This window comes from Mesoplodon densirostris, chromosome 10, assembly GCF_025265405.1.
Source record: "Mesoplodon densirostris isolate mMesDen1 chromosome 10, mMesDen1 primary haplotype, whole genome shotgun sequence".
NCBI classification, from domain to species: Eukaryota; Metazoa; Chordata; class Mammalia; order Artiodactyla; family Ziphiidae; genus Mesoplodon; species Mesoplodon densirostris.
The window spans coordinates 78,985,373-79,011,974 of record NC_082670.1 but is presented as its reverse complement, the minus strand read 5'-3'; the positions used below and the strand labels follow the sequence as shown (position 1 = coordinate 79,011,974).

The window sequence follows — 26,602 nt, the reverse complement described above, 5'->3', positions numbered from 1 at the left end:
TGCCACGACTAAAGATACTGCGTGCCACAACGAAGATCCCGGGTGCCACAACTAAGACCCGACGCAGGCAAACTAAAAATAAAATACATAATAAATAAATATTTTTAAAAAATCAATCAATGTAATCCACAATGTTAACAAACTAAAGAAGAAAAATCAAATGATCATATAAATTGATGCAGAAAAGGCATGTAACAAAATTCAATGGCCATTTAGGATAAAAGAACTCAGTAAATTAGAAACAAAGGGAACTTCCTTCTCCTGAATAAGGATCTCTACAAAAAAATTAAAACAAACATCACACTTACTGGTAAAAGATTGAATGCTTTTCCTCTAAGATGGGGAACAAAGCGAAGATGTTCCTTCTCACCACTCCTATTCAACATGGATACTAGAAGGCCAGCAAAAAAGGCAAGAAAAAGAAACAAAAGACATAAATATTAGAAAGATAGAAATAAAATTATCTCTTTCACAGACAACATAATTGTCCAAGCAGACAATCCCATGGAATCTACAAAAAAATCTTCTAGAAATAACAAATGAGTTTAGCAAGGTTGCAGGACATTATGTCAAAACCTGAAAATCAACTGCATTTCTGTAAACTATCAGTAAATTACCAGAAACCAAAATTTTTAAAACATAACATTTACAATAGCCTAAAAAGGACAGAAAATCTTAGGCATAAATCTAATAAACTATGTGTAAGATCTGTATACTGAAAACTACAAAAGTCTGATGAAAAAAATCAAAGAAGACTGAAGTAAATGGGATACCAGTTCTTTCCAAAATGTTCTATAGATTCAAAACTATCCCAATCAGAGAGACAGGCGCGAGTCGCGGCTGAAAGCGCGGAGCCCAGTGACGGGCGTGGACGCTGGGGCTGCTGCTGCCGCCGCCAAGAAGCCTGTGTGCGAGCGCAGGTCACTGTCCACACCGCCCTTCCGGGAGCCTGTGCAGCCCGCCACTGCCGGGGTCCCGGGATCCAGGGGCGGCTTCCCTGAGAGAACGCACGGCGCGCCTCGGGCTGGTGCAACGTCACGCCGACCTCTGCCGCTGCAGGCTCACCCCGCACTCCGTGCCCCTCCCTCCCGCCGGGCCTGAGTGAGCCAGAGCACCCGAAGAGGCTGCTCCTTTAACCCTGTCCTGTCTGAGCGAAGAACAGACGCCCTCCGGCGACCTGCACGCAGAGGCGGGGCCAAATCCAAAGCTGAGACCCAGGAGCTGTGAGAACAAAGAAGAGAAAGGGAAACCTCTCCCAGCAGCCTCAGAAGCAGCGGATTAAAGCTCCACAATCAACTTGATGTACCCTGCATCTGTGGAATACATGAGTAGACAACAAATCATCCCAAATTGAGGAGCCAGGAGTCAGTGCTGTGCCTCTGAGGTGGGAGAGCCAACTTCAGGACACTGGTCCACAAGAGACCTCCCAGCTCCACATAATATCAAACGGCGAAAATCTTCCAGAGATCTCCATCTCAACACCAGCACCCAGCTTCACTCAACGACCAGCAAGCTACAGTGCTGGACACCCTATGCCAAACAACTAGCAAGACAGGAACACAACGCCACCCATTAGCAGAGAGGTGGCCTAAAATCATAAAAAGTCCGCAGACACCCCAAAACACACCACCAGACGTGGACCTGCCCACCAGAAAGACAAGATCCAGCCTCATCCACCAGAACACAGGCAGTAGTCCCCTCCACCAAGAAGCCTACACAACCCACTAAACCAACCTTAGCCACTGGGGACAGACACCAAAAACAACGGGAACTACGAACCTGCAGCCTGCAAAAAGGAGACCCCAAACACAGTAACATAAGCAAAATGAGAAGACAGAAAAACACACAGCAGGAGAAGGAGCAAGATAAAAACCCACCAGACCTAACAAATGAAGAGGTAATAGGCAGTCTATCTGAAAAAGAATTCAGAATAATGATGGTAAAGATGATCCAAAATCTTGGAAATAGAATAGACAAAATGCAAGAAACAGTTAACAAGGACCTAGAAGAACTAAAGATGAATCAAGCATCGATTAAAAACACAATAAATGAAATAAAAAATACTCTAGATGGGATCAATAGCAGAATAACTGAGGCAGAAGAACGGATAAGTGAGGTGGAAGATAAAATAGTGGAAATAACTGCTGCACAGCAAAATAAAGAAAAAAGAATGAAAAGAACAGAGGACAGTCTCAGAGACCTCTGGGACAACATTAAACGCACCAACATTCGAATTATAGGGGTTCCAGAAGAAGAAGAGAAAAAGAAAGGGACTGAGAAAATATTTGAAGAGATTATAGTTGAAAACTTCCCTAATATGGGAAAGGAAATAGTTAATCAAGTCCAGGAGGCACAGAGAGTCCCATACAGAATAAATCCAAGGAGAAATACACCAAGACACATATTAATCAAACTGTCAAAAATTAAACACAAAGAAATCATATTAAAAGCAGCAAGGCAAAAACAACAAATAACACACAAGGGAATCCCCATCAGGATAACAGCTGATCTCTCAGCAGAAACTCTACAAGCCAGAAGGGAGTGGCAGGACATAATTAAAGTGATGAAGGAGAAAAACCTGCAACCAAGATTACTCTACCCAGCAAGGATCTCATTCAGATTTGATGGAGAAATCAAAATGTTTACAGACAAGCAAAAGCTGAGAGAATTCAGCACCACCAAACCAGCTTTACAACAAATGCTAAAGGAACTTCTCTAGGCAAGAAACACAACAGAAGGAAAAGAACTACAATAACGAACCCAAAACAATTAAGAAAATGGGAATAGGAACATACATATCAATAATTACCTTAAATGTAAATGGACTAAATGCTCCCACCAAAAGACACAGACTGGCTGAATGGATACAAAAACAAGACCCATATATATGCTGTCTACAAGAGACCCACTTCAGACCTAGAGACACATACAGACTGAAAGTAAGGGGATGGAAAAAGATATTCCATGCAAATGGAAACCAAAAGAAAGCTGGAGTAGCAATTCTCATATCAGACAAAATAGACTTTAAAATAAAGACTACTAGAAGAGACAAAGAAGGACACTACATAATGATCAAGGGATCGATCCAAGAAGAAGATATAACAATTGTAAATATTTATGCACCAAACATAGGAGCACCCCAATACATAAGGGAAATATTAACAGCCATAAAAGGAGAAATCGACAGTAACACAATCATAGTAGGGGACTTTAACACCCCACTTTCACCAATGGACAGGTCATCCAAAATGAAAATAAATAAGGAAACACAAGCTTTAAATGATACATTAAACAAGATGGACTTAATTGATATTTATAGGACATTCCATCCAAAAACAACAGAATACACATTTTTCTCAAGTGCTCATGGAACATTCTCCAGGATAGATCATATCTTGGGTCACAAATCAAGCCTTGGTAAATTTAAGAAAATTGAAATTGTATCAAGTATCTTTTCTGACCACAATGCTATGAGACTAGATATCAATTACAGGAAAAGAGCTGTAAAACATACAAACACATGGAGGCTAAACAATACACTACTTAATAACGAAGTGATCACTGAAGAAATCAAAGAGGAAATTAAAAAATACCTAGAAACAAATGACAATGGAGACACGACGACCCAAAACCTATGGGATGCAGCAAAAGCAGTTCTAAGAGGGAAGTTTATGGCAATACAATCCCACCTTAAGAAACAGGAAACATCTCGAATAAACAACCTAACCTTGCACCTAAAGCAATTAGAGAAAGAAGAACAAAAACATCCCAAAGGGCCTCCCTGGTGGCGCAGTGGTTGAGAGTCCGCCTGCCGATGCAGGGGATACGGGTTCGTGCCCCGGTCTGGGAGGATCCCATATGCCGCGGAGCAGCTGGGCCCGTGAGCCATGGCCGCTGGGCATGCGCATCCAGAGCCTGTGCTCCGCAACGGGAGAGGCCACAGCAGTGAGTGGCCCACATACCGCAAAAAAAAAAAAAAAAAAAAAAAAAAAAAAAAATCCCAAAGTTAGCAGAAGGAAAGAAATCATAAAAATCAGATCAGAAATAAATGAAAAAGAAATGAAGGAAATGATAGCAAAGATCAATAAAACTAAAAGCTGGTTCTTTGAGAAGATAAACAAAATTGATAAACCATTAGCCAGACTCATCAAGAAAAAAAGGGAGAAGACTCAAATCAATAGAATTAGAAATGAAAAAGGAGAAGTAACAACTGACACTGCAGAAATACAAAAGATCATGAGAGATTACTATAAGCAACTCTATGCCAATAAAATGGACAACCTGGAAGAAATGGACAAATTCTTAGAAATGCACAACCTGCCAAGACTGAATCAGGAAGAAATAGAAAATATGAACAGACCAATCACAAGCACTGAAATTGAAACTGTGATAAAAAATCTTCCGACAAACAAAAGCCCAGGACCAGATGGCTTCACAGGGGAATTCTATCAAGCATTTAGAGAAGAGCTAACACCTATCCTTCTGAAACTCTTCCAAAATATAGCAGAGGGAGGAACACTCCCAAACTCATTCTATGAGGCCACCATCACCTTGATACCAAAACCAGACAAGGATGTCACAAAGAAAGAAAACTACAGGCCAATATCACTGATGAACATAGATGCAAAAATCCTCAACAAAATACTAGCAAACAGAATCCAACAGCACATTCAAAGGATCATACACCATGATCAAGTGGGGTTTATTCCAGGAATGCAAGGATTCTTCAATATACGCAAATCAATCAACGTGATACACCATATTAACAAACTGAAGGAGAAAAACCATATGATCATCTCAATAGATGCAGAGAAAGCTTTCGACAAAATTCAACACCCATTTATGATAAAAACCCTGCAGAAAGTAGGCATAGAGGGAACTTTCCTCAACATAATAAAGGCCATATATGACAAACCCACAGCCAGCATCGTCCTCAATGGTGAAAAACTGAAACCATTTCCACTAAGATCAGGAACAAGACAAGGTTGCCCACTCTCACCACTCTTATTCAACATAGTTTTGGAAGTTTTAGCCACAGCAATCAGAGAAGAAAAGGAAATAAAAGGAATCCAAATCGGAAAAGAAGAAGTAAAGCTGTCACTCGTTGCAGATGACATGATACTACACATAGAGAATCCTAAAGATGCTACCAGAAAACTACTAGAGCTAATCAATGAATTTGGTAAAGTTGCAGGATACAAAATTAATGCACAGAAATCTCTGGCATTCCTATATACTAATGATGAAAAATCTGAAAGTGAAATCAAGGAAACACTCCCATTTACCATTGCAACAAAAAGAATAAAATATCTAGGAATAAACCTACCTAAGGAGACAAAAGATCTGTATGCAGAAAATTATAAGACACTGATGAAAGAAATTAAAGATGATACAAATAGATGGAGAGATGTACCATGTTCTTGGATTGGAAGAATCAACATTGTGAAAATGACTCTACTACCCAAAGCAATCTACAGATTCAATGCAATCCCTATCAAACTACCAATGGCATTTTTCACAGAACTAGAACAAAAAATTTCACAATTTGTATGGAAACACAAAAGACCCCGAATAGCCAAAGCAATCTTGAGAACGAAAAATGGAGCTGGAGGAATCAGGCTCCCTGACTTCAGACTATACTACAAAGCTACAGTAATCAAGACAGTATGGTACTGGCACAAAAACAGAAATATAGATCAATGGAACAGGATAGAAAGCCCAGAGATAAACCCACGGACATATGGTCACCTTATCTTTGATAAAGGAGGCAGGAATGTACAGTGGAGAAAGGACAGTCTCTTCAATAAGTGGTGCTGGGAAAACTGGACAGGGACATGTAAAAGTATGAGATTAGATCACTCCCTAACACCATACACAAAAATAAGCTCAAAATGGATTAAAGACCTAAATGTAAGGCCAGACACTATCAAACCCCTAGAGGAAAACATAGGCAGAACACTCTATGACATAAATCACAGCAAGATCTTTTTTGACCCACCTCCTAGAGAAATGGAAATAAAGACAAAAATAAACACATGGGACCTAATGAAACTTCAAAGCTTTTGCACAGTAAAGGAAACCATAAACAAGACGAAAAGACAACCCTCAGAATGGGAGAAAATATTTGCAAATGAAGCAACTGACAAAGGATTAATCTCCAAAATTTATAAGCAGCTCATGCAGCTCAATAGCAAAAAAACAAACAACCCAATCCAAAAATGGGCAGAAGACCTAAATAGACATTTCTCCACAGAAGATATACAGACTGCCAACAAACACATGAAAGGATGCTCAACATCTTTACTCATTAGAGAAATGCAAATCAAAACTACAATGAGATATCATCTCACACCAGTCAGAATGGCCATCATCAAAAAATCTAGAAACAATAAATGCTGGAGAGGGTGTGGAAAAAAGGGAACACTCTTGCACTGCTGGTGGGAATGTGAATTGGTACAGCCACTATGGAGAACGGTATGGAGGTTCCTTAAAAAACTACAAATAGAACTACCATATGACCCAGCAATCCCACTACTGGGCATATACCCTGAGAAAACCATAATTCAAAAAGAGACATGTACCAAAATGTTCATAGCAGCCCTATTTACAATAGCCCGGAGATGGAAACAACCAAAGTGTCCATCATCGGATGAATGGGTAAAGAAGATGTGGCACATATATACAATGGAATATTACTCAGCCATAAAAAGAAATGAAATTGAGCTATTTGTAATGAGGTGGATGGACCTAGAGTCTGTCATACAGAGTGAAGTAAGTCAGAAAGAGAAAGACAAATACTGTATGCTGACACATATATATGGAATTTAAGAAAAAAAATGTCATGAAGAACATAGGGGTAAGACAGGAATAAAGACACAGACCTACTAGAGCATGGACTTGAGGATATGGGGAGGGGGAAGGGTAAGCTGTGACAAAGTGAAAGAGCGGCATGGACATATATACACTACCAAACTTAAGGTAGATAGCTAGCAGGAAGCAGCCGCATAGCACAGGGAGATCAGCTCGGTTCTTTGTAACCGCCTGGAGGGGTGGGATTGGGAGGGTGGGAGGGAGACGCAAAAGGGAGGGGATATGGGAACATATGTATATGTATAACTGATTAAATTTGTAAAATTAAAAAAAAAAACTATCCCAATCAAAATTCTATCAAGATTTTTTTTTTGTAGCTGCAGTTAAGCTGATTGTAAAACAACTTTGAAAAGGAAATGCTGGAAGACTCACATTACTTGATTTAAAAAATTACTGTACAGCTGCAGTAAATAAGACAGTGTAATACTGAAAAAGGGATAGACACAGAGATCAATGAAACAGAACAGAGTCCAAAACCAGAAACCACTCAAAACAACCAACTGATTTTTGCACAAAGGTGCAAAGGCAATTCAATGGATGAAAGATGGTCTTTTTACCAAACAGTATTTAAACAACTGGACTTCCATATGTAAAAAAACTCTGGACCTAAACCTCACACCTTATACAAAAATTAACTCAAAATGGACCATAGAGCTAAACGTAAAACTATAAAACAGTAGTAGAAAAACATTAAAGAAAAGCTTTACAACCTGGTGTTAGGCAGAGTTCTTAGACATGACACCAAAACATGAACCATAAAAGAAAATTTTGGTAAATTGAATTTCATCAAAATTTAAACCTTTTCTCTGAAAGACAGTGTTGAAAGAATGAAGAGATATGTCACAGACTGGGAGAAAATACAGTGGGCCCTCAGTATCCGCAGATTCCACACCTGCAGATTCAACCAACAGAGGACAGTGTCAGAGGTCCTACTGTTAGAAATTGATAAGAGGCCGGACAAGGAATTCGGGCAAGGCTGTACTGGGGGCTCGGGCTGCAGCACGAGGGAGTGAGAACAAGTCAGAGCTACCCTTGCTCACTCCCCGAGGCGGTGGCGAGCTGCTTCCTTAAATGGGGTGAGGCTAGAGGCGGGCGGGCTTAGATGCTCTGCCCACCCCCTGGGTGGTGCTGTGTGCAGGGACCATCAGGGTACCCTGCTTTTGCTCTGGGCACCTCAGAAGTGGCAGTTGGGTTTTGGTCTTTTTGCATCTTGTTGTTCACACTTTGCCCCAACTGCACACATGCATGCGGTTATTTTTAGTCCCTTATACTTTCTTTGTATTTTATTGCCAAAGGAGACGTTTGTCCAGGTGCAAGCACTCCAGTAGAGGGTCCCAGATCCCAGGTCCTAGCCTATCTCATTACTATAAGGGACTTGAGCATTCACAAATTTAGGTAACCTCAGGATGGGAGAGGTTCTGGAAACAATCCCCTCGCACATACCAAGGGATGACTGTATTTGCAAATCGCATATTCAACGTAGGGCTTATATCCAGAATATACACATACACACACACACACACACACACACATATAAAACTCAACCTTAAGAAAACAAACAACCCAAGAAAAAATGGGCAAAGACTTAAACAGACATTTTACCAAAGATGATATACAAATGGCCAATAAGCAAACGAAGAGATACTTAACATCATTAGCCATTAGGGAAATGAAAATCAAAACCATGATGAGATATCACTGCACACCCATTAGAAAGGCAAAAAACAAAAACAAACAAATTATAACATCAAGAGTTGGTGAGGATGTGGAACAACTGGGACTCTCATACACTGTTGTTGAGAATACAAAATGGTACTCCAGAAAACAGTTTGACAGTCTCTTAGAAGTTAAATATACACTTGCATATGACCCAGCAATCCCCATATCGCATGGTAGAGAAATGAGAATGTATGTTCATACAAAATTCTGCACAAAAATTTTATATTAACTCTATTCATCATCACCAAAAACTGGAAACAACTAAAATGTCCTTTAACAGGTAAACAAATGAACAAACTGTGGTGCGTGCATAAAACAGAATACTACTCGCAATAAAAAAGAATGGACTATCCATACATGTGACAACACAGATGAATCCCAAAGGCATTGTGTTGAGTGAAAGAAGCCAGTCTCAAAAAGTTACATACTGTGTGATTGCATTTATATAACATTCTGGAAAAGGCAATAGTGTGGCAACAGAGATACAGATTAGGGGATGTCAGGCACTAGGGATGGAGGGTGTGGTGTCACAAGGATGGCCAGGGGGAGTTTTGGGGGTCATAGAGCCATTGTGTATGCTGATTGTGGCTGTCATTACCCAAATCTATACCAGCTTAGAAACACACACACACACACACACACACACACACACACACTTAATTTAACTATATGCTCATTAAAACAATATTTTTAAAAACCTAACATTTGTGTAAAGAAAGAGCTTATACATAAATAGCCGTTCTCTGTAAACAGAAGAAATGAGAAGGCAGGAGGCGGAGGCAGCGTAACTGAGGTTCAGGAGCAGGAAGGACGATTACTTCGTACCTTTCTGAACTACTTGAATTTTTTTTCCTGCAATGGGATGAATTTCCTATTCAAAACATGTTTGAAATTTAAACTAAAATATAAAACAAAGTGTATATGGATATATTGGAATAAAATATGAAAAAATTATAAAAGATATTTTGCTCAGAAGTGGGATAGGGAGTCTCCTTTTGGGAAAATGAAAAAGTTCTGGAGATGGATGGTGGTGGTAATTGAACAGCAGTGTGAAAGTATTTAATGCCACTGAACTGTACACTTGAAAATGGTTAAGGGACTTCCCTGGTGGCACAGTGGTTAAGAATCCACCTGCCAGTGCAGGGGACACGGGTTCGAGCCCTGGTCCGGGAAGATCCCACATGCCGCAGAGCAACTAAGCCTGTGTGCCACAACTACTGAGCCTACGCACCTAGAGCCCGTGCTCCGCAACAAGAGAAGCCACTGCAATGAGAAGCCCACGCACCTCAACGAAGAGTAGCCCCGCTCGCCTCAACTAGAGAAAGCCCGTGCTCAGCAACGAAGACCCAATGCAGCCCAAAATAAATAAAATAAAATAAAATAAATTTATTTTTTAATGGTTAAACTGGTAAATTTTACGTTATTCATATTTTATCACTATATAAAACAATCTAATTAGAATATGAGCAAAAGTTTTGAACAGACACTTCACCAAAGATGGATGGCAAGTAAGTATGTAGAAAGGTGTTCAACATCATTAAATATTAGGGAAATGCAAATCAAAATCACGAGGGATACCACTATACATCTATTAGAATGTCTGAAATAAAAATTATTGACAATATCAGGTGCTGGCAACGACTCCAGAGCAACTGGATGTCTCCTACATTGCTGGAGGGACCCTAAAATGGTACAGCCACTCTGGAAGAACAGTATGGCAATTTCTTAAAAGTTAAACATACACTTAACATACAATCATACTGCTGGATATCTAAAGAAATGAAAATTTATGTTCACACAAAAACCTGTAAACCAATGTTCACAGGAGCTGTATTGGAAATAGCTAAAACTGAATACAACCCAGAAGTCCTTCAGTGGATGAATGGATAAACTGATATAGCCACACAGCTGTTCAGCAATAAAAAACAATGAAATGTTGATACATGCAACTACTTGCACCGATCTTGGGGCATTAGGCTGAGTGACAATAGTCAATCACAAAGAGTTACATATTGCATGATTCCATGAAATAACAAATTATAGTGTTTGAGAAGAGATCAGTGGTTACCAGGAGTTAGGGGTTGGAGAAGGTGTATCTATGAGGTAACATGAGGGAGTTTCTCTGTAGTGATGGAAAAATTCTGTATTCTGATTGTGCTGGTGGTTACATGAATTTGTACATATGATAAAATTCCATAGTACTACACACACACACACACAAATGCATACAAAAATTTGTGAAAGCTGAATAAAGTGTCTACCTGAGTTAATAGTATTGAACTAATGTTAATTCTGGGTTTTGACAACGTACTATGGTTATATAAAATATTACCATTGGGCAAAGCTGGACGGAAGGTATATGAAAACTCTTGCACACTCTTTGTATTTTTGTTTTTCTTGTGAGTCTTAAGATCTCTCAAGAGAAAAATTTATGAGAAAAAAAAGAGGAGTAAATTATTAATACTTAACATGGATGAATCAATCTCAGTAACATTTTGCTGAGCTAAATAAGCCAGACACAAGAGCACACGGTGTATAACTCCATTTGTTTCAAGTTCTAAAACAGGCCAACAGAAATATGACTATGGAAACCAGATCTGTGTTTGCCTGTGAGGTGATGTGTGGGGAATTACTTAAGAGGAGACATGAGAGAACTTTCTGGGGTGGTGGAAATGTGCATTTTACTGTGTTTAAGTTACACCTAAAAAGATGGAGGAGCGAGAAGTCCTCCTTAATAAACCTTGCTTGCAATGACAAAATACAAACAAACAAAAAAGGCGCACCACAAAAAAAAATTGGTCAAGCCTGTGGAGATCGAAAACTTTGGATAAAGGACTTTCTGATGACTGACAACCCAAAGAGACTGGAGGACACATGTTCCTGGAACTTTGGGAAGATTTAATTCCAAGAGGAAAGTGGCCTAGTTGGCCAACTTACACTTTCCAATCCCTTTCTGTAAAATCCAGCGAGCATATAAATGTAGAGTGGCTTTAAAAAGATAATGGATTTAAAATTCAGTACTTCTGGTACTTCCCTGGTGGCGCAGTGGTTAAGAATCCCTCTGCCAATGCAGGGGACACGGGTTCAAGCCCCGGTCCGGGAAGATCCCAAGTGCTTCAGAGCAACTGAGCCCGTGCACCACAACTACTGAGCCTGTGCTCTAGAGCCCGTGAGCCACAACTACTGAGCCCACGTGCCACAACTACTGAAGCCCGCATGCCACAACTACTGAAGCCCCCATGCCACAACTACTGAAGCCCGCGCACCTAGAGCCCGTGCTCCGCAACAAGAGAAGCCACTGCAATGACGAGTCTGTGCACCGCAACGAAGAGTAGCCCTGCCACTCGCTGCAACTAGAGAAAGCCCGCACGCAGCAACAAAGACCCAAACATCAAAAAAAAAAAAATAAGTTTATTAAAAAACTAATGATAAAATAAAATAAAATTCAGCATTTCCATCTTTTGTTCTTTTTACTCCGAAACATAAAATTATGACTAGCTTTTCCAAACTGGCCATTTATAAAGTTTAAAAGGAAAGCACATATACTGATGTAGATACTCAATGTGTCTGAAATGTCCACAGTCATTATTTTAAAAGGAAATTCTCACCTGAGGCCAGCTGAGTCCTCTGGAGTCGCCACGGCCTTCCTGACTAAACTGGCCAGACTAGCTGCATGGACTCAGGGTTCCTGGCTTTTTGGGATCTCTGTGTAAATACAGCCCAAGAATTCTGTCCTTTGTCTAGATCAAAGAACAGAATTCTGGCTTCTCTTTGGGTCACTGTTCCCTTACCTAGATGTCTCCTTTTGCTTTGTAATTTTAATCCTGAAGTCTTTTTTTTTTTTTTTTTTTGGCCATGCTGAATGGCTTGCGGGATCTTAGTTCCCCAACCAGGGATTGAACCCATGCCCCTGAAGTGGAGTGTGGAGCTCTAACCACTGGACTGCCAGGGAATTCCCAATCTTGAAATCTTTTAGTGCTGGATGGTGGGACAGATGGGAGTGGTGGGAGAACTGACTCACATTTTCATTCTGAGTAGAACCCAGGAATCCATGAGGGCTGACATCTCAAATTCAGGGATTTCCCAGGGATGCCATGGCTGTCTGGAAAGTGCTGGGGTCTCCTGCCAAGGACCTGCCAAGTAGAGAATGTTGCTCACCATCGTGCTCTACAAGTATTGAGTCATTAGCCACTGCAGTCTCTGACCATCAATGTACCCTGAAAGGTGTTCAGGACAGAGACTGACAATGAGGCACTCTATGCTCTGAGGAAACTGGTGAAACAGGCCTTCAAATAAATAGTTTCAAGAGAAAAATTTATGAACCCAATTTCTTGCATCTTACTATACTTAGAAAAGCACTAAAAATCATTAACTAAAATATCTACTCATGACTAGCAGTAACCTTCTACCAAGATGTGTGCTGGACTGCATACCCTTCTGCAAAATCATGTATGTGCCGACCTCCCCTCTTACGTGTTCGGAGCAGTTCCTCAGTCCCATCTGGGAGGCAGTCTCCTGGGCTATAGTCCTCAGTACATCCCCAAATAAAACAAAACTCACAGCTCTCACATTGTGAGCTTTTATTTCAGTCCACAGACTGAAGGGACTAGATGACGGTGCCAGATGAGGGAGACAGAAGGTCTTGACTTCATACCTTAGAGACTATCTCTCCATTTTAAAGACGATGAAGCAGAGGCCCAGAGACTAAAGGCCATCTCTATGCAGCTGTGCCCAAATTTATTTCTCTAGCGCTACCTAGCCTCTAGCTCCAAGCTTCTATATTCAACCTGGGTATGATCCAGTTATCTAAATACAGCTTATTCAGAATGGATTCTTACCTCCCACCTGCTCTCAGGCTCCCCCCCCCACACCCATCCAACAACAACAAAACCCCCCAAAATCTTCCTCCACTCTCCCCCTTTCCTCACGGCAATCCTATTGATTCCAGTCCAAAATAGATCTCAAATCTGTCCCCTCCTCTTCATGCTGAAACTGCCCTCTAGTCCAGCTCTCCCTCTGCCAAAGACTCCCTGGGGTCTCCCTGCTCATCCCCCTCTTTTCATTCTCACTCAGCAACCAGACGCACTCCTGTGACCTAGTCGCTGCCCTGCTGCACTGGCTTCCCAGAGCCCTTACAGTAAACCCAGATTCTGAGGTTGCAGACCAGCAGACCAGCAGCCCGCAGCCCTCAGAGAAGTTTTTGGAGTGTCCTGGGGAAGACTGAGGACTGAGGGAGTCCCCAGAGGTCCCACCTGACCCACCCCACCCCCTCCCCACCTCCCAGCCCCACCCCAGTCGAAATGAGACCAAGGAGAGGAGGCTTCCAGAGGCTTCCCTAGTAGGGTATTTGGCCCCGTAAGTCTCTCTCTAAATGTGTGTTGTTGTAAATCCCTCCCAGGCGGGACCCCAACTTCCACTTTAGGAAGCAGTGCGAAAAGACTACCCTTCAGAGTCAGACAATCCTAAAGCCAAATCCTGGCTCACTTAACCAATCCCAGCTTCAGTCTACCCATCTGAGAAATGGAGCCCATAATAATAACACTAATTACCTGAGAGGGTTCTTGTGGGAATTAAATAACACAATGCCTGGCACAAATGAAAGCTCTTGTTCACATTCTAAAGAACCAACAGAGAGGAGGAGCTTCAACATGGTGGAGGAGTAAGACGTGGAGATCACTTTCCTCCCCACAGATACATCAAAACAACATCTACATGTGGAACAACTCCTACAGAACACCTATTGAACAGTGGCAGAAAACCTCAGACTTCCCAAAAGGCAAGAAACTCCCCACATACCTGGCCGTGTGGCTGACAGGGTCTTGGTGCTCCAGCCGGGTGTCAGGCCTGAGCCTCTGAGTGGGGAGAGCTGAGTTCAGGACATTGGACCACCAGACACCTCCCGGACGCACGTAGTATCAGTAGGTGAGAACTCTCTCAGAGATCTCCATCTCAATGCTAAGACCCAGCTCCACTCAATGACCAGCAAGCTCCAGTGCTGCACACCCCATGCCAAACAACTAGCAAGACAGGAACACAACCCCACCCATAGGCAGAGAGTCTGCCTAAAATCATAGTAAGTTCACAGACACCCCAAAACACACCACTGGACATGGTCCTGCCCACCAGAAAGACAACATCCAGCCTCACACACCAGAACACAGGCACCAGTCCCCTCCACCAGGAAGCCTACACAACCCACTGAACCAACCTTACCCACTGGGGGCAGACACCAAAAACATAGGGAACTATGAACCTACAGCCTGCGAAAAGGAGACCCCAAACACAGTAAGTTAAGCAAAATGAGAAGACAGAGAAATACACAGCAGATGAAGGAGGAAAGTAAAAACCCACCAGACCAAACAAACGAAGAGGAAATAGGCAGTCTACCTGAAAAAAGAATTCAGAGTAATGATAGTAAAGACGATCCAAAATCTTGGAAACAGAATGGAGAAAAAACAAGAAACATTTAACAAGGGTCTAGAAGAACTAAAGAGCAAACAAACAGTGATGAACAACACAATAAATGAAATTAAAAATTCTCTAGAAGGAATCAATAGCAGAATAACTGAGGCAGAAGAATGGATAAGTGACCTGGAAGATAAAATAGTGGAAATAACTACCACAGAGAAGAATAAAGAAAAAATATTGAAAAGAATTGAGGACAGTCTCAGAGACCTATGGGACAACATTAAATGCACAAACATTCAAATTATAGGGGTCCCAGAAGAAGAAGAGAAAAAGACAGGGACTGAGAAAATATTTGAAGAGATGATAGTTGAAAACTTCCCTAATATGGGAAAGGAAATAGTCAATCAAGTCCAGGAAGCACAGAGAGTCCCATACAGGATAAATCCAAGGAGAAACATGCCAAGATATATTAATCAAACTATCAAAAATTAAATTCAAAGAAAAAGTATTTAAAAGCAGCAAGGGAAAAGCAACAAATAACATAAAAGGGAAACCCCATAAGGTTAACAGCTGATCTTTCAACAGAAACTCTGCAAGCCAGAAGGGAGTGGCAGGACATATTTAAAGTGATGAGAAGGAAAAACCTACAACCAAGATTACTCTCCCCAGCAAGGATCTCATTCAGATTTGATGGAGAAATTAAAACCTGTACAGACAAACAAAAGCTAAGAGAATTCAGCTTTACAACAAATGCTAATGGAGGGCTTCCCTGGTGGCGCAGCGGTTGGGAGTCCGCCTGCCGATGCAGGGGACACGGGTTCGTGACCCGGTCCGGGAAGATCCCACATGCCATGGAGCGGCTGGGTCCGTGAGCCATGGCCGCTGGGCCTGCGCATCCGGAGCCTGTGCTCCGCGGCGGGAGAGGCCACAACAGTGAAAGGCCCGCGTACGGCTAAAAAAAAAAAAAAAAAAAAATGCTAATGGAACTTCTCTAGGCAGGAAACAGAAGAGAAGGAAAAGACCTACAATAACAAACCCAAAACAATTAAGAAAATAGTAATAGGTACGTACATATCGATAATTACCTTAAATGTAAATGGATTAAATGCTCCAACCAAAAGACATAGACTGGCTGAATGGATACAAAAACAAGATCCATATATATGCTGTCTACAAGAGACCCACTTCAGACCTAGGGATACATACAGCCTGCAAGTGAGGGGATGGAAAAAGATATTCCATGCAAATGTAAATCAAAAGAAAGCTAGAGTAGCAATTCTCATAACAGTCAAAACAGACTTTAAAATAAAGACTATTACAAGAGACAAACAAGGACACTACATAATGACCAAGGGATCAATCCAAGAAGAAGATATAACAACTGTAAATATTTATGCACCCAACATAGGAGCACCTCAATACATAAGGCAAATGCTAACAGTCATAAAAGGGGAAATCGACAGCAACACAATCATAGTAGGGGACTTTAACACCCCACTTTCACCAATGGACAGATCATCCAAAATGAAAATAAATAAGGAAACACAAGCTTTAAATGACACATTAAACAAGATGGACTTAAATGATATTTATAGGACATTCCATCCAAAAGCAACAGAATACACTTTCTTCTCAAGTGCTCATGGAACATTCTCCAGGATAGATCATATCTTGGGTCACAAATCAAGCCTTGGTAAATTTAAGAAAATTGAAATTGTATCAAGTATCTTTTCTGACCACAATGCTATGAGACTAGACATCAATTACAGGAAAAGATCTGTAAAAAATACAAACACATGGAGGCTAAACAATACACTACTCAATAATGAAGTGATCACTGAAGAAATCAAAGAGGAAATTAAAAAATACCTAGAAACAAATGACAATGAAAACATGATGACCCAAAACCTATGGGATGCAGCAAAAGCAGTTCTAAGAGGGAAGTTTATAGCAATACAATCTTACCTTAAGAAACTGGAAAAATCTCAAATAAACAACCTAATCTTACACTTAAAGCAATTAGAGAAAGAAGAACAACAACAACAACAAAAAACAAAGTTAGCAGAAGGAAAGAAATCATAAAGATCAGATCAGAAATAAATGAAAAAGAAATGAAGGAAACAATAGCAAAGGTCAATAAAACTAAAGGCTGGTTCTTTGAGAAGATAAACAAAATTGATAAACCATTAGCAAGACTCATCAAGAAAAAAAGGGAGAAGACTCACATCAACAGAATTAGAAATGAAAAAGGAGAAGTAACAACTGACACTGCAGAAATACAAAGGATCATGAGAGATTACTACAAGCAATTCTATGCCAATAAAATGGACAACCTGGAAGAAATGGACAAATTCTTAGAAAAGCACAACCTTCTGAGACTGAACCAGGAAGAAATAGAAAATATAAACAGACCAATCACAAGTAATGAAATTGAAACTGTGATTAAAAATCTTCGAACAAACAAAAGTCCAGGACCCGATAGCTTCACAGGTGATTTCTATCAAACATTTAGAGAAGAGCTGACACCTATCCTTCTCAAACTCTTCCAAAATACAGAAGATGGAAGAACACTCCCAAACTCATTCTACAAGGCCACCATCACCCTGATACCAAAACCAAATAAAGACGTCACAAAAAAAGAAAACTACAGGCCCACATCACTGATGAACATAGATGCAAAAATCCTCAACCAAATACTAGCAAACAGAATCCAACAGCACATAAAAGGATCATACACCATGATCAAGTGGAATGCAAGAATTCTTCAATATATGCAAATCAATCAATGTGATACACCATATTAACTAACTGAAGAATAAAAACTATATGATAATCTCAATAGATGCAGAAAAAGCTTTCGACAAAATGCAACACCCACTTATGTTAAAAACCCTCCAGAAGGTAGACATAGAGGGAACATATCTCAACATAATAAAGGCCATATATGACAAACCCACAGCCAACATCGTTCTCAGTAGCAAAGAACTGAAACCATTTCCACTAAGATCAGGAACAAGACAATGTTGCCCACTCTCACCACTATTATTCAACATAGTTTTGGAAGTATTAGCCACAGCAATCAGAGAAGAAAAAGAAATAAAAGGAATGCAAATTGGAAAAGAAGAAGTAAAGCTGTTCCTGTTTGCAGATGACATGATACTATACATAGAAATCCTAAAGATGCTACCAGAAAACTACTAGAGCTAATCAATGAACATGGTAAAGTAGCAGGATACAAAATTAAGGCACAGAAATCTCTTGAATTCCTATACACTAATGATGAAAAATCTGAAAGAGAAGTAAAGGAAACACTCCCCTTTACCATTGCAACAAAAAGAATAAATACCTAGATACCTAGGAATAAACCTACCTAAGGAGACAAAAGACCTGTATGCAGAAAACTATAAGACACTGATGAAAGAAATTAAAGATGATACCAACAGATGGAGAGATATACTATGTTCTTGGATTGGAAGAAACAACATTGTGAAAATGACTATGCTACCCAAAGCAATCTACAGGTTCAGTGCAATCCCTACCAAACTACCAATGGCATTTTTCACAGAACTAGACAAAAAATTTCACAATTTGTAATGGAAACACAAAAGACCCCAAGTAGCCAAAGCAATCTTGAGAAAGAAAAATGGGGGTGGAGAAATCAGGTTCCCTTGACTTCAGACTATACTACAAAGCTACATTAATCAAGACAGTATGGTACTGGCACAAAAACAGAAACATAGATCAATGGAACAGGATAGAAAGCCCAAGAGATAAACCCATGCACATATGGTCACCTTATCTTTGCTAAAGGAGGCAAGAACATGCAATGGAGAAAAGACAGTCTCTTCAATAAGTGGTGCTGGGAAAACTGGACAGCTACATGTAACAGAATGAAATTAGAACACTCCCTAACACCATACACAAAAATAAACTGAAAATGGATTAAAGACCTAAAGGCCAGACACTATAAAACTCTTAGAGGAAAACATAGGCAGAACACTCTATGACATAAATCACAGCAAGATCCTTTTTGACCCACCTCCTAGAGAAATGGAAATAAAAACAGAAATAAATAAATGGTACCTAATGAAACTTAAAAGCTTTTTCACAGCAAAGGAAACCATAAACAAGATGAAAAGACAACCCTCAGAATGGGAGAAAATATTTGCAAATGAAGCAACTGACAAAGGATTAATCTCCAAAATACACAAGCAGCTGATGTATCTCAATATCAAAAATACAAACAATCCAATACAAAAATGGGCAGAAGACCTAAACAGACATTTCTCCAAAGAAGATATACAGATTACCAACAAACACATGAAAGGATGCTCGACATCACTAATCATTAGAGAAACGCAAATCAAAACTACAATGAGGTATCACCTCACACCAGTCAGAATGGCCATCATCAAAAAATCTACAAACAATAAATGCTGGAGAGGGTGTGGAGAAAAGGGAACCCTCTCGAACTGTTGGTGGGAATGTAAATTGATACAGCCACTATGGAGAACAGTATGGAGATTCCTTTAAAAAATTAAAAATAGAATTACCATACAACCCAGCAATCCCACTACTGGGCATATACCCTGAGAAAACCATAATTCAAAGAGTCACGTACCACAATGCTCACTGCAGCACTATTTACAGTAGCCAGGACATGGAAGCAACCTAAGTGTCCATCAACAGATGAATGGATAAAGAAGATGTGGCACATATATACAATGGAATATTACTCAGCCATACAAAGAAACAAAATTGAGTTATTTGTAGTGAGGTGGATGGACCTAGAGTCTGTCATTCAGAGTGAAGTAAGTCAGAAAGAGATAAACAAATACCATATTCTAACACATATATATATATATGGAATCTAAAAAAAAATGGTTTTGATGAACCTAGGGGCAGGACAGGAATAAAGACGCAGACGTAGAGAATGGACTTGAGGAGACGGGGAGGGGGAAGGGTAAACTGGGACGAAGTGAGAGAGTGGCATGAACATATATACACGACCAAATGTAAAACAGATAGCTAGTGGGAAGCAGCAGCATAGCACAGGGAGATCAGCTCGGTGCCTTGTGCACCTACAGGGGTGGGATAGGGAGGGTGGGAGGGAGACACAAGAGGGAAGGGCTATGGGGATTACGTATATGTATAGCTGCTTCAGTTTGTTATACAGCAGAAACTAACACACCATTGTAAAGCAATTATACTCCAATAAAGATGTTTAAAAAAAAAAGAGCGGACAGTGCTTCCAAGAGAACCTAGGCTCGCCTGTAAGATTGTAAATCCCCAGTCACCGAACTGTGTATAAGGGCTACTCCGTACCAAAGAATTTCAGCGCCTGCAGAAGATTGGCCTAATTCTGAAGGTCCCTCGGCCTCGAGTTATGATTCTTAGAGTCTGATTTTTGGTCCCTGCGATCCACGTATCAACACGCAGGGACGTACTCCCGGCGTGCAACCGGAGCGCCAGCAGACGCCAGCTTTCAATAACATCGATCCCAGGCTGCCTCAGGCTGAGTGGCGAGACCCCCGACACGCCTCCTCGGCCCCACCCCTCGGCCCCCGACGCCCTGGGGGGCGGGGCACGCAGACGCCGTGCCCTGCTATTGGCCCGCGCCGGCAGGGGAAATGGGGCCTGACTAGTCCGCGTCCCTCCTGTGTTGTCATTCGGCGGCGGCTAGAGGACGCGGTCAAGATGGCGGTGGTAGCTGGGTTGACGCGGAGACCCCTTGAGCAGGTCGGCAGCGGCTCTCGGGCCCATGACCCTGCGCGATCCCTGCCCAGTCTGCGTCCCCTCTGAGCGTCCTCTCTCTCTCTCTCTCTCTCTCTCTCTCTCTCCCCGCCAGGTCTCCGGGCTGCTGAGGAGGCGCTTCCACCGGACCGCGCCGGCTGCTCTGCAGGTAACTGGCCTGGAAGCTAGCCGGGCCGGCGAGGCCCCTCGTCCCGGAGCGGAGGCTGGGGCCGCATGTCACCCGCGCGAGGCCCAGGGGAATCAGATGTCTGATCTGAGGGAACGAGACTTGACGCTTCTTCCCTCACCCTCCCCCTTAAAATTTTTTATTGTGGTAAAATATACATAACAAAAATTACCCTTTTAAACTGTATATGCAGTGGGACTAAGTACATTCACCACGTTGTCCATTCACCACCAGAACTTTATCATCATCCCAAACAGAAACTGTACCCATTGAACAATAACTCTCCATTTCCCATTAGCCCGTGGTAACCTCTATTGTACGTTCTGTGCCTATTAATTTATTTATTCTAGGGACCTCCTATAAATGGAATCATACAGCATTTGTCCTTTTATGTCTGGCTTATTTCACTTAGCATGTTTTCAAGGTTCATCCATGTTGTAGCATGTTTCAGAATTTCATTCTTTTTTAAGGCTGAATGATATTCCGTTGTAGGCATATACCACATTTTGCTTATCCATTCATCTTTTTTTTTTTTTTTTTTTTTTTTTGCTGTACTTGGGCCCCTCCTGTTGCGGAGCACAGGCTCCAGACGCGCAGGCTCAGCGGCTATGGCTCACGGGCCCAGCCACTCCGCGGCATGTGGGATCTTCCTGGACCGGGGCACGAACCCGTGTCCCCTTCATCGGCAGGCGGACTCTCAACCACTGCGCCACCAGGGAAGCCCTGATTTTTTTTTTTTTTAACATCTTTATTGGAGTAAAATTGCTTTACAATGGTGTGTTAGTTTCTGCTTTATAACAAAGTGAATCAGCTATACATATATCCCCATATCTCCTCCCTTTTGCGTCTCCTTCCCACCTTCCCTATCCTTTACGTGCCTTCATAATACAGAGTTCAGACTGTCTCTCATGGTCCAAAGGTTTTTCATCTGGCTTTATACCAACTTTTTTTTTTTTTTTTTTTGCGGTACGCGGGCCTCTCACTGTTGTGGCCTCTCCCGTTGCGGAGCACAGGCTCCGGACGCGCAGGCTCAGCGGCCATGGCTCACGGGCCCAGCCGCTCCGCAGCATGTGGGATCTTCCCGGACCGGGGCACGAACCCGTGTCCCCTGCATCGGCAGGCGGACTCTCAACCACTGCGCCACCAGTGAAGCCCTATCCATTCATCTTTGATGGACATTTGGATTGCTTCCACCTGTTGGATTTGTGAATAATGCTGCTGTGAACATTGGTGTGCGATTATCTGAATCCCTGCTTTTCAGTTCTTTTGGGTCTATATCTAGAAGTGGAATTGTTGTATTATATGGTAATTCTGTGTTCAACGTTTTGAGGAATTGCCCTCTCTTCCCCTTTTTGTTACTGGAGGATTCTACCATCCTGTGTAGTAAAATAACTCCTACATCCTGAAGGCAAACTGTTTGGCAGTGCCTGGCACCTAGTGAGCACTCAATATGTAGTATTATTTAGGCTTCCTTGACTGTTCTCTGCCCCACAGTATACCAGATGTGGAAATAAAATTGCCTAGTACACTTTTCTATTTAGGAAGCCACGTATGAGCTGGTCTGGCCAGCAAGCAGATTTCTTAAGCTTAGGTGCACATCAATAAAGTGTTCAGTATACTTCTCATTTACACATCCAATCGAAGACTGGCTATGAGTGATAGAAGTGTTACTTTTTGAATTTTTTGAACTTTTGAAGAGAAGCCTGTTCTAGTGATAGTTTTTACATTGTGTGCTGTGGGCAGCCTAGGTCAAGAGAGACAATCTCAATAGTATCCTAAGTAATGCTGTAGTTTATTGACTGCTTTCCTATACCTGTGACAGGTGACAGTCCGTGAGGCTATAAATCAAGGTATGGATGAGGAGCTGGAAAGAGATGAGAAGGTCTTTCTACTTGGGGAAGAAGTTGCCCAATATGATGGGGCATATAAGGTAACCAAGATACATGAAAGCTATACAGAATTGAGGTGGCCATTTGCCCCCAGTACAATTAAAGGTAATGGGGTCATTGCTTAATTGTAGGTTAGTCGAGGCCTGTGGAAGAAATATGGAGATAAGAGGATCATAGACACTCCCATATCTGAGGTAAGCCTTTCATCAGGAAGCAGACCTTTGAGGGGCATGTCTATTAAAGTGTACTGTTCTAACTTTTGTGGATTTTTACTTATGTTTGCGTTTTACGTTCTAGATGGGTTTTGCTGGAATTGCTGTAGGTGCAGCTATGGTATGTAGTCCTCTTTATGAATCTTATCCAAAGAGATCACTTTCAACATGACCGTTTAAAAACATTGCTTGAATGTTGGGGCAGCGAAGTGGTGGTTTGCCACTCTAAATTGCTGCTTCTAGTCTTTTTAACATCTATGTTTTTGATTTGACAGGCTGGGTTGCGGCCCATTTGTGAATTTATGACCTTCAACTTCTCTATGCAAGCCATCGACCAGGTTATAAACTCAGCTGCCAAGACCTACTACATGTCAGGGGGCCGTCAGCCTGTGCCCATAGTCTTCAGGGGGCCCAATGGCGCCTCAGCAGGCGTAGCTGCCCAACACTCACAATGCTTTGCTGCCTGGTATGGGCACTGCCCAGGCTTAAAGGTGGTCAGCCCCTGGAGTTCAGAGGATGCAAAAGGACTTATTAAATCAGCCATTCGGGATAACAATCCAGGTCAGTAGCGTGACGTGTTGTGGGTCTCTTTTGAACATTAAAGAACAAAAATGAAATATCTGCATGGAAGGAACCATTAAAGACTTCTAGTTAGGCTTAGATATATCATATAAAATGTTAGTGATTTACAGATATAGTAAAGATAGGAAAAAATGTGGTGTTCTTCTTATTTCTGACTATAATGGGGCCAATTAGATACCGGAGAAATTTGCTGCATACCTATAACACCAATTTAACCCCGTAGATAAAATCAGGATCACCCAGACTGCAGATGTCTGTACTTAAACCATCCTCAAGGCTACTGCACACGATAGGTATGAGGCTTCCTAATCAGCACAGTGAAACTTTTCACAATATGAATGATAGTGTTGCATATACATTTTTAGTCATATAGTTACTTTGGTTTATTTATATTTTGCAGTGGTGGTGCTGGAGAATGAATTGATGTATGGAGTTCCTTTTGAACTTCCCCCAGAGGCTCAGTCAAAAGATTTTCTGATTCCTATTGGAAAAGCTAAAATAGAAAGGCAAGGTAAGAGAAATTAGTATACATGTAAACATTATTTGTAACCCGTGCCCTCTATTTATGTTGGTCAAATTCAGTCTAGAAGTCACTGCCCTTTACTTTGACTAGGAAATTGTAGGATGAGTTCAAGTTTAAAATGTGTCATGCCCTGATTGCGCATATATTTGTTCTTTTCTAAATCTTGGTCCAGTAGATTTATATTTCGTTTCTAGGAAGGCTGCCACATTCCTCATCTCGCTGGAATGTAGTTGAGTTTAAGATTCTAAAATGAAGAAGAACCATAGCTGGCTGCAGAGCAGGACAGTGTCTTTGGTTTCAACCTGACCTCTTATCTGTGACCACTTCGTTTCAGGGACACATGTAACCATAGTTTCCCATTCAAGACCTGTGAGCCACTGCTTAGAAGCTGCGACGGTGCTATCTAAAGAGGGAATTGAATGTGAGGTGAGTGGACATTCACTTGTTCTTAAAGAATCAGGGGACTTCCCTGGTGGCACAGTGGTTAAGAATCCGCCTGCCAATGCAGGGGACACAGGTTCGAGCCCTGGTTCGTGAAGATCCCACATGCCGCAGAGAACTAAACCCGTGCGCCACAACTACTGAGCCTGTGCTCTGGAGCCCGTGAGCCACAGCTACTGAGCCCATGTGCCACAACTACTGAAGCCCGTGCACCTAGAGCCCGTGCTCCACAACAAGAGAAGCCACCGCAGTGAGAAGCCTGTGCACCACAACGAAGTGTAGCCCCCGCTTGTTGCAACTAGAGAAAGCCCACACGCAGCAATAAAAACCCAACGCAGCCAAAAATAAATAAATTAAAATAAATAAATTTATTTTAAAAAAAAAGAATCAGAAAGGTCCCTTTAAGACCCAGAAAGAGGCGTTTGAGTTCTGTAACAGGTTAATTAGGTATAAAATCTTGCTTTGTCACTTAGTTCTGCATCTGCTTAAAGCTGGGAACCTACTTGCTTTTCAAATACCTAGCTGCCTACCACCTAGGGTCTGGATCTTTTTAGTACGTGTTTTGTCAAGTTAAGATCCAACCTTGGAGCTGGAGTTTGGGAGAAGGGAAAACTTAGAAGTCATCGAGTCTAACCCTTTCATAACCAGGAGGTACCACTTCCTAGTTACACTTGGGCATGTCACGTACTCTAAATCTCTGTCATCAGCTATAAAATGAGGATAATACATTTACTGTCCCGTCAGGGTGGTTGTAGAATTATACTTAGTGTAGTGCCTGGTACAGGGTAAGTAGTCACATGTTAGTTATTATTTTGATGAGGAGGAAGTTAAGGCCAAGGGAGGATAAGTGAGTTCTGTAAGTGAACAAAGCTGCCTGTAGTAGAGATAAAGATTTTTGTTTTACCCTTTTGACATTTTGTTCATGAATGGGCAGATTATGTTTCCCTAGACCCAAAGATTAAAAGGAAACAAGAAAGGAAGTGGCATTTTGGGGATGAGACTATATTTGTGAGGAAGTGGCTCTGTAAAGCTATTTATTATCTGTTTAGGTGATAAATATGCGAACCGTCAGACCAATGGACATTGAAACAATAGAAGCCAGCGTCATGAAGACCAATCACCTTGTAACTGTGGAAGGAGGCTGGCCACAGTTTGGAGTAGGAGCTGAAATCTGTGCCAGGATCATGGAAGGTATTTCAGAGAAACTGATTCCGGAATAGTTAAACCGTAATACACACTGTGTTACAGGACAAAACAACCAAAAGCTAGGGGTGGTCAAATGACTTGAATTTTCAACTTGTCAGCTTGGTATTTTTCCTTTGGGTAAATGTTTAAGCAAGCAAGACCAGAAACAATTCTCTGTAATTATCATTCCTTTCAGATTTCAGATTTCCTTCTTCGGATCTTCCTTTTCTGGGCAGCCATACCTGCTGTGCTGAGGTGGTGGTGCTCGGCTGGTTTTTCATGCCTCTCTCATTTGTGCTTCCTTCCCTCTTAGGCCCCGCATTCCATTTTCTGGACGCTCCTGTAGTTCGTGTCACTGGTGCCGATGTCCCCATGCCTTATGCAAAGGTTCTAGAAGACAACTCTGTACCTCAGGTTAAAGACATCATATTTGCAATAAAGAAGACACTAAATATCTAGCTTGGACTTGAATTTCAAGTCATTGGGATTTCCTTAAAATACTTAATGACATTTCATCTGGATTGTCCTATAAGACCTTTTGATTTGTAAAGTTATGTCTAAAGCAACAACACACATGTTTTTGTACTGGGAAGAAGTTTAAATATGTCTGTGGAAAAACTCTCCACTCTCCTGCCTAGGTTCCACGCTTTTTTTGTCTGTTACAATAGCCATGTTCTTTAAACAAGATTAATGTAAAATTTTACCCTCTCACCAGAAGGACAAGGTATAAATGTGGCAAGAGTCCCGATATCTCCAAAAAAAGATAACTTATATGTAAAAATAAAAGCATATAATCTACATTTACTGTTAGACTGTTTTGATAAGGAATAAAGGAATTCCTAACTATTCCTAA

General features: G+C 41.4%; 1 protein-coding gene and 1 long non-coding RNA gene across 2 annotated transcripts; one reads left to right on the top strand and one right to left on the bottom strand.

The window, feature by feature from the left end:
- Positions 1 to 9: 9 nt before the first annotated feature.
- On the bottom strand, positions 10 to 14,468 carry LOC132496666 (uncharacterized). Its single transcript, XR_009533515.1, has 4 exons — positions 14,386 to 14,468; positions 12,611 to 12,722; positions 309 to 391; positions 10 to 72 (listed from the first exon to the last, which is right to left on the bottom strand). It is a non-coding gene; the product is annotated as an uncharacterized LOC132496666 (long non-coding RNA).
- Positions 14,469 to 20,632: 6,164 nt separating this feature from the next.
- PDHB (pyruvate dehydrogenase E1 subunit beta) lies at positions 20,633 to 26,602 on the top strand. Its single transcript, XM_060109578.1, has 10 exons — positions 20,633 to 20,736; positions 20,846 to 20,899; positions 22,740 to 22,847; positions 22,938 to 23,000; positions 23,104 to 23,139; positions 23,294 to 23,579; positions 24,001 to 24,111; positions 24,458 to 24,549; positions 25,614 to 25,755; positions 26,063 to 26,602. The coding sequence occupies exons 1-10, from the start codon at positions 20,695 to 20,697 to the stop codon at positions 26,206 to 26,208; spliced, it is 1,080 nt and encodes a 359-aa protein (XP_059965561.1). The 5' UTR covers positions 20,633 to 20,694; the 3' UTR covers positions 26,209 to 26,602.

Bases quoted from the DNA above. Each gene is read 5' to 3' on its own strand.
- PDHB (XM_060109578.1), top strand. From the start codon at position 20,695: ATGGCGGTGGTAGCTGGGTTGACGCGGAGACCCCTTGAGCAG. The intron at 20,900-22,739 runs GTAACTGGCCTG...TACCTGTGACAG, and splicing joins CCGCGCCGGCTGCTCTGCAG to GTGACAGTCCGTGAGGCTAT. The intron at 22,848-22,937 runs GTAACCAAGATA...GCTTAATTGTAG, and splicing joins AATATGATGGGGCATATAAG to GTTAGTCGAGGCCTGTGGAA.